Source organism: Benincasa hispida, chromosome 5, assembly GCF_009727055.1.
Source record: "Benincasa hispida cultivar B227 chromosome 5, ASM972705v1, whole genome shotgun sequence".
NCBI classification, from domain to species: domain Eukaryota; kingdom Viridiplantae; phylum Streptophyta; class Magnoliopsida; order Cucurbitales; family Cucurbitaceae; genus Benincasa; species Benincasa hispida.
In genome coordinates, this window is record NC_052353.1 from 27,199,724 (window position 1) to 27,208,396 (window position 8,673).

Here is an 8,673-nt window from a genome sequence, read left to right on the forward strand (position 1 = left end):
AATTGGTGCAAGGTTGCACTGGAGCATGTGGCATGTGACTGGACGAGTGCATGATACATGCATTGATGTGCCACAAGTTGGGCACATAGGCTGAACAGTTGGCGCAAATGTGATTGGGTGAATGAGCGTGAGCTGAAAGATTGGACGCACCCGGATGCATAGGAGGCTTGAATGCATAAGGCATGCATTAGACACATGTTGATAGACGATGGTGAAGTAGTTGTTGCCTAGTCAAGTACAAGCATGAGAATTTGGCTAAGTACTCAACGTTTATTGGTGATGGGCGTTGGAGGGTTGACATCAAAGATAGTGAGTGACTTTTAAATGCATTAAATGATATGCAAAAGCCTTATGAATGATTTAGTAATTTATTTTTACTGAAAGCTATTTATGATAAATATTTTCAAATCATTTCCTAAGTGACGCATCTCTCTTTAATGTTATGATATGTAATTTAATGATCATGAGTATGTGTTAGTACTAAATGCCTTAGGGCAGCTAAGTCTTAGTAGAAATGAAAATGTGCCTCAGAATATATGAATAGCTCAGTACTGAAGGATTAAGTGTGAAGGTACCAGAGCTAAGTTCTAGACATGAGTTATGATGTCTACGTGCACGTAGGACAAGTAAGACTAGGTAAGGTGATAGACAAAGGTGAAATACCTTAACCTAGGTTAATACGGGGTGAGGTGATGGACAAAGGTGACATAGATTAACCTATGTTAGTATGAGAAAAGCTAGGTGGAAGGTAGTAGACAAAGGCGACACACCTCAACCTATTGTAGCATGGAAAGTAGAACAAAAGGGTACGCTCTCAGGAAAGAGGCCAAGTATTGAGGGTTGAGCAAGAGAGCCACTCTCAAAGTAAGAAATAGTCCAGCTATATACAGATGTGTATATCATGTGAATTTTTAGTAGAGTGTGAAACTCATGAATCCATTCTATGAAGAAATTGAAAAATGGATGTTTTCAGCGAAAGCTTTCAGTTTTACTATCAGTTTTATGTATGATGCTTATGTTTTAAATGTTAGTCACTCACTGGCCTTCTAGCTCGACCCTAATTTTTGCTTGACTTCGTTTGATGGCGTTTCCCTCGAAGATGCTAGTATTTATCGTCAACTTATTTTAAGTCTTAGTTATCTAACAGTAACTTGTCCTGACATTGCATATGTTGTTCACATTGTAAGTCAGTTCATGGCTGCCCTTCAAACCATTCATTTTATTGTTGTTCTTCGTATTATTTGCTATGTTAAGGGGACTCTAGGACATGACCTTCAGTTCTCATCTCAATCATCCCTGGTCTTATCCAGTTACTCTATTGTTGATTGAGCTGGTGATTCTATTGACCGTCATTCTACCACAGGTTACTGTTTCTATCTCGAAGACTCCCTTATTTCTTGGTGAAGTAAGAAATAGAGTGTTATCTCTCACTCTAGTATGGAGTTCAAATATCGCACCCTGGTTGATACTACATCTGAGTTATTGTGACTCTGTTGGCTTCTTGCTGGTATAAGAGTTCCTCAGCTGTCTTCCACTATCTTTCACTGTGACAATCATAGTGCCATTCAGATTGCTCACAATGATATTTTTCATGATCGTACCAAGCATATTAAGACTTGATGGAACACGAGACATACGCAGCGAAATAAGGATCTAATTACACTCTAATTGCTTTTAATTAAAAGGAAATTAGCATGCAAATGTATAAAAAAACAGTAAACTAAAAGGAATAGAATACAACCTTTGTAGCTCCCGAAAAATGCTTTTTCTCGCTGAATCTTAACCCGAACTCTTCCGAACCACCCCGCTATTCTCTGGACTCAGAACCAGGTTGTGGGACCCGGTGAATGAAGGAATGAAAAAGGGAAGAAAGAATGGTTCAAGGTTAATATGTGAAAGAAAGGAGAAATTTTGGTGAGAATTTTGGAAAAGCAAGAAATAGAAAAAAATTTCAAGAAGAAGAGAAAAAGATTTCAAAAACCTCTTTTTATTAAACAAGTACATGCATCTAATGCATGTAAAATCTCACCAAAATTCAACACCTCACAAAGCACTAAACCAAAGTGGGCTATGTGTCATTCTATAATGTTTACACATAGTCCATTTAAGTTAGTAGGATTATCCAACAAAAAATGTTAGATAATTCCATTAACTCTTAGTCAAGGGCAAAATGGTCTTTTACTATTTGGTCAAAGTCAAACTTTGACTTTTAACGAAAAAGTCAACCCTTTGATTTTTTACAGTTTTGACCCTCTTGACTAATTTTGACCTCCCGAATATGAATCCGCATTCATATTTTTTAAATTCAAATCACATTTGTATATAGAGCACCATACAAAAAACTGATAGCGATATCGCATATACTTGTCAGTTTTAATCTCTTTTCCTAATTCGAACAATTCGAATTAATCCAACATACTATTCTAAGTTTAATCCAAATGAGCTAGCAGGGGGACCTAATGGACTTTCAGATCATGAGCTCCAACAATCCGAGATTAATCGGTAAAACTCTTTAACCTAATTAATCAACGTTTATTAACTAATGGGTCATTCCACTAAAGTCCCGTAGTTGCACTCCTCTCATTGTAGATATATTTTTGTCCATCTGATATAACCATAATCAGTAAGTCAATCTTTCACAAGTTGTTCGTGGTCTTGGCTGGATCAAAATACCGTTATACCCCCGAGAACACTTCTTGTTCCTTCAGTTCCACTGAACCTCTAAAGAACAATTGATTAGTGGTCCAACCAACAAATCTAGTCCCTCTCAGCCTAGTAAGAGGGTGGGGCCCCTTGTTCTTATTTCGAAGTCAGCACTTAAGGGAACAACCTATCTACTACCCTTAGAGACGGGTAGGAGTGAAGTTCGTCTTACACCCTATGTCCCCAGCTATTTATCCGGTCTTAGCCCTGAAATGAGAGGCTTATTGAGCCAGCGCTGTTAAGCTGCTCTCACCCATGCAGTAGGATGTCTACTTCATATTTTCTCTTGACCAAACATGTTAATTTAATTTCATTATTAGTTTTTTTTTCTTGAGAAAAAGCAAAGGTTTAAGTTTGAGGGTGTGATAAATGTCAAAAAGTGTATATTTTCGCTATCTATTTTGCAACTTTTCTCTAACAAAAGAACCACTCTTGACCTCGAAATGGCCTAAAATGAGTAAAATGAGTAAAATAATTAAACACATGTCATTTAACTGATTGAAGTTACTTTTCGTTGTTTTGAACCAATCCCATGAGCTTTACAAAGGTTTTTTGTTTTTTGTTTTAATCACTTTTGCAGGAAACGCCAATGATGCGCTAGGATTGACCCTCTAATGCACCTGCATCATGCCCTAGTTCGAGTCAAACCCCGCCCAATCATTTAAACTTGTTGTTTTCTTTTTATCTTCATCATATAAATCTCGTAGGGACGTTCAAGGCACGTAATTTAGCCCTCTTTCAACCTCTTTTGCCTATGTAAATAGAAGAAACCATCAAGGATCAACAATCTCTATTCCTTAGAAGAAATCCCACATGTTACATTTAAGATTCTTTAAGAATGGAAGTTCCTTTGAAGAAAAGTAGTTTTTAGGTCACTCTTACTTGTGAGAATCTGTGTAGAGTGAGAATTCACCCTTGAAAAAGGTTAAATCTATCATAGAGAGTCGTTTAGAGTGAAGTTTTGACTCAAGGAGTTTGTTGCTACTGGTTTTCCATCTTTCGTTTATTTATTTTGTTATGTTAAACTAGCCATTAAGTGTACATGTAAGTTATGTCTTATACTATGAAGGTTAGGATAAAAATTAATTTCACAAAGAAATATGGGACTAAAATCCTATCCATAGGTTGTCACTTAATCTTAAATATAAGGTACAACATGGGACTTAAACATTACATAAACTAATCCAAGTCTTAATTAGCCATAAAAATATAGGACTAGCTGCTTAGGCTCCTAAAAGAACTTGTAAAACAAGTCTAAAAAGTTTTTGTCCTTAGTTGGCTGACATTCACTTGATGCTACTGTGTAGCTCAAGGTATAAAAGTCTGCTGGTTAAAACATGATTCTTAATCCCTATTGTCATCTACTATTTACTTTAATATTTAGCACACAATCGCAAGCTCGCTTTTTCCGACATTTACCCTCGGTTTTGCATTATTAGTATTTTTTTAGAAATAAATAAAGAACTACCGGTCTCTTAGGATACGATACTTTGAATATATTTCATATTTACTACTTTTGACAGTGCATGCTTGGACTAGACTTCATAAAATCAATTTTTTTTATCACTCTTATACCTTTGGTCAATCAAGAACTGAGAGAGTGAAAAAAAGAGGTAAGAGGGAGAGCTAAAAAAGGATAAAATAATAAAAGATCAAATGTGAGAGAAGGGATAAATGGTGTAAAGTGGAAAAAAATATGGTGTGGGTGAGATGTAATTTGTATTCATAAAAAAGAAATACCACATATCGTGTTTGGGTGTAATAAAAAAATGTGGGGCCTACAATTGATTCCCATTACGGATTTAGGTAAACAACCTAAAAGTAATTGGGTGGGATCCAGTTTCCTATAATAGGTTTCATCGATTACATTTGTAGGAAGGTAAATGCATCCTCATACAAATATAATTAATACAAATCAAACAAAAGAAGACAATGAGATATTCCATTTCATTTAAATTTAGAAAAAAGATGTCAACATGAGTATAACTAACATAAACTTATACTATAAACTTTGAGGGTAGTGGTTTAGTTTAATCGGCCCCAACCCAAATGTTGTAAAAGAAAGGCCTATTTTTGGACGCTATTCATGAGAAGAACATCAGAAATGACTCGATCCAAGTTTGTAGAAGATGACCCACCAATTTTATTACAAGCCTCCTCCGCCTTCCTCTTCCACTCTTTGGCATTTTCCCTCATGGCTTCACCCTTTTCTCCTTCCATCAACTGTCTCACAAGCTTCTCCACTTCCTCCCTCTTCACATCACTCCCAATCTCTAATCCAATTCCCCACTCTGTCTCACAATAACGACTATTCATATGTTGCTCCGAAAAGAACGGCCACGATATCATGGCCACTCCTCCCACAATGCTCTCCAGCGTCGAGTTCCATCCACTATGCGTCAAAAACCCTCCTACTGCAGGATGCTTCAAAACCTCTTCTTGGTTACACCAATTCCCCAGCATCCCTCTTCCTTCTGTCACCGCCACAAACTCCGCCGGCAACACCGCTGTCTCCCCTTCCACCAGATCCGGCCTTACGATCCATAAGAACGGCTTCCCACTGTTGGCGAGTCCCCACGCAAATTCGATCAAGTGATGATGGGACATGGTGGTGTTGCTTCCAAAGTTGGCATAAACCACTGTGTTGGGCTTTTTTGAATCAAGCCATTTCGTGCATTCTGATTGCTCCATCCATAGATTTGAATGGATGTCTTTCACTTTCTCATCGTGGATTAACTCAGCAACTAATGTGTTGATTGGACCAATCGGGTAAATGGGAGGGAACTTGGTGGAAAGTGCTTCCAAAACATGGTGTTCTAAGGAATCGAATGTGTTTATGATTATTGCATTGGCTTGGGGGAGTGTTTCGAATTGTTGGATGTAAAAGTTGAGCATTATGTCATTTTTGTCGGTTGTTCTAATGAAGCTTGGAATATCTCTCAAACGGATTTTTGGCATCGGTGAGACCCATTCAATTGTTGTTTCTAGATGTCCATTTGTCAAGAACTCTTCATCTACAAGAGGAAAGAACTAAAAGATTATATTAAAATTAGAGGAAAAGATATACATAAAACTCTTGTAAGAAAATTGAATAATGGTTTGGAGTTGTTTTGGTTTTTTTGGGAATCCAAGATTTCAAGACCACGAATGTCTGATTACCTATTTATTTCGTAGTCTCAGATAGTTCAAGTTTGTGGATAAAGATAAATTTAATTATATATAGATGTTTGAACATAAGACCTCTCACTTTGATATTATCTTAAATCACTAATTTACTCAAAAGTTTAAGCTTCTGGATAAAGACAAATTTAATCATCTAACATAATTGATATAAACTTCTTCATGTAATTAATTATATTTATGTGTTCCATTTACACATATAAACTAAACTCTTGAAATCTTCTATTTATTTTACTTCTCCGATAGTCATCGTTCAATAGAAAGAATAAAAATTATTTTAAATGATAAAAATGCTAGATAGTAAGTAGTCTATCACGATCTATTGCAAATTCATAGTGAAATTTTACTATATTTTAAAATATTTTAATTCATTTCTTATATTTGAAAACATCCCACTAAAACAAATACAATCAACTATATCATGGTCTGATATTGTCTTCTTTTAAAATAGGTTCAAGTATTTGAAATCTAAACAAAAATTAATATTTAATATCATTTTTTTTTTATAAAAAAAAAAACAGTAAAAATTGACCTGTTTTAAAAAAAAATACATGTAAAACTAATATAAAAGGAATTCATAAATATTAAATATTAAATTAATAAAGACACTTGAATGTTATATATATATATAAATTATCTGAAAATTAAAAAAAAAAAAAAAAAAAAAAGATATTTACATAATTTCATGACATTTTCATTCAGAAATCTAGTAAAATAAACGTGGTTACATCTTTACATTTTTTTCTAAAAAAATATGGTTATCTCATATATCTATTATTTCAGTCATGTGAAAAATCTAGCCATCTTGATTTTCAAGAAAGAAACGACCCTAATATTTATTGTTATTATTCCAAAACTTCATATTAAAAAAAAATCTAATTCATTAATTTTTAGTAATCATGATAAAAAAAGGGTGAAAAATAAACATGCTTTTTAAAAATCAAGTAATTAATGATAAAAGATAGAGACAAAATTGTTATATATGACTAAATTATCTTTTTCATTAAACTAAAGTAAATAAAAGTGTGTTTTATACTAAAAAATAAAATACTTGGTGCATGCATCCATCTCACCAATTTCTTCAGCTATAATTGGTCATTTGACCATTTTTCTCACTTTTTTTTTTTAATATTTTAATTCAAATATGTGATGAGAGTGAGATGTATCAATATGGATGTATTCATATCGAAATATTGTTGTTAGAGAATTGTCGTTCTTACAAGTGACAACTCTGCTAAATTTAAATCTATAATCGACACCGAATATTATCTTAATTTTTTTTTAAATGGATGAAAAATATAAAAATATAACAATCAATAAAGATGGCCAGTGGATTTAAAGTATTAACGAATTTTTTTTGGAAAAATCATTAATATTTTAGTAAACATTAAATAAAATACTAATTTGATTCCGACTTATCTAAAATAAAAAATATATATATTATTATGATTTCGGCACGTAGTTTGAGTTAAGTTCTATATTATTTTTAAATATCTAAATTTAGTTATTCCAATTAATTTATAGTTAATTTTTTAATTCTTTTTTCCTTTAACTCGGTTTTTGTTAAATCTTCTAATATCTATCCATGTCTAGAGTTATAGTTCAATTCATATAAAGTGTATATTATCGATTATTGGTTTGAAGTTCAAATCCCTCACCTAACATACATACTTACCTTCAATTTCGATAGAAAATCAACTTCAAACTAATAATTATTACCATTAGTAAGTTCAAAATTAATAAAAATATATGAAACTAAATTAAACAGTTGAGAGTCAGACTAACAATTAAACATTTAATTAATGATTTAATAGATCAACATAATCCCTACGCACACAAATTTTCAAAGCTTGACATCTAGTAGAACTTAGATTATATCAAAATTCCGAAAGGAAATAATTTTGATTTCTTGTTTAATAAAAAAAAAAGGTAATTAATTCTAATTAATTCTAAGAATATATATATATATATATATATATATATCATAGATCGATAAGATGCCTTAAAATTGGTTGATACCTTTAAAAGGAACGAAGTCTTGTTGAATAAGCTTGGTATACTGCATATATCCAAGGCACCCACAAGCACTGGCTGTCCAAAACATGGCGATCGGAATACCGAACTGGCGGGCGGCGAAAATGGTGAAAGTCATGATCCCATCGCCAATAATACACGACACGGACGGAACGTCGCCACTTGAGTTGATCTCTGAAATGAGGTTGCAAAATGGGGCCAAGCAATTGTGGGAGGTGGAATAGCAGAGTGAGGAAACATGTTGGGTGGCATTGGCGTCGGATGGTGGGAGGCCGTCGGGAATGGCTCTGAAGTGAAAGTCGGGCAAACCGTCCAAAGAGTTAGGGCCTCGAGATTTAAGGAGGCGTCTATGGTTATATTCTGTGTTGACAAAAGTTATGTGAAAGCCTTTGTAGTGAAGGAGTTTAGCAAGCTTTAGCATTGGACTTATGTGGCCTTGAGTTGGGTGTGGGACAAGCACCGCATGGGGTTGTTGGTGTTGTTTCTCTTCATCTACTTTGGAAAGAGAACCCATTTCTCTTAATTCTCTTGAGATGATTTGTTTTCAGAAATGGGTTAAGTTTCCCTTCTTTTATAGGAGAAGCCAGTAACGGATAACTTTGAATAGTTATCAAAAGACAAATTTTCAAAAAATGTTAACTTATTTACAAAAATAGAAAAAGAAATATTAATAGACTTCTATCAACATTTACTGGTGACAGAAATCTATCCGTGATAGAAATTCTAAGAAATTTTAAATGATTAAATTTTGCTACT

The 8,673-nt window shown here is 33.8% G+C and overlaps 1 protein-coding gene across 1 annotated transcript; it reads right to left on the reverse strand.

Annotated features, from left to right (window-relative positions):
• Positions 1-4,491: 4,491 nt before the first annotated feature.
• LOC120077683 (7-deoxyloganetin glucosyltransferase-like) lies at positions 4,492-8,470 on the reverse strand. Its single transcript, XM_039031642.1, has 2 exons — positions 7,903-8,470; positions 4,492-5,717 (listed from the first exon to the last, which is right to left on the reverse strand). The coding sequence occupies exons 1-2, from the start codon at positions 8,429-8,431 to the stop codon at positions 4,771-4,773; spliced, it is 1,476 nt and encodes a 491-aa protein (XP_038887570.1). The 5' UTR covers positions 8,432-8,470; the 3' UTR covers positions 4,492-4,770.
• Positions 8,471-8,673: the final 203 nt, after the last annotated feature.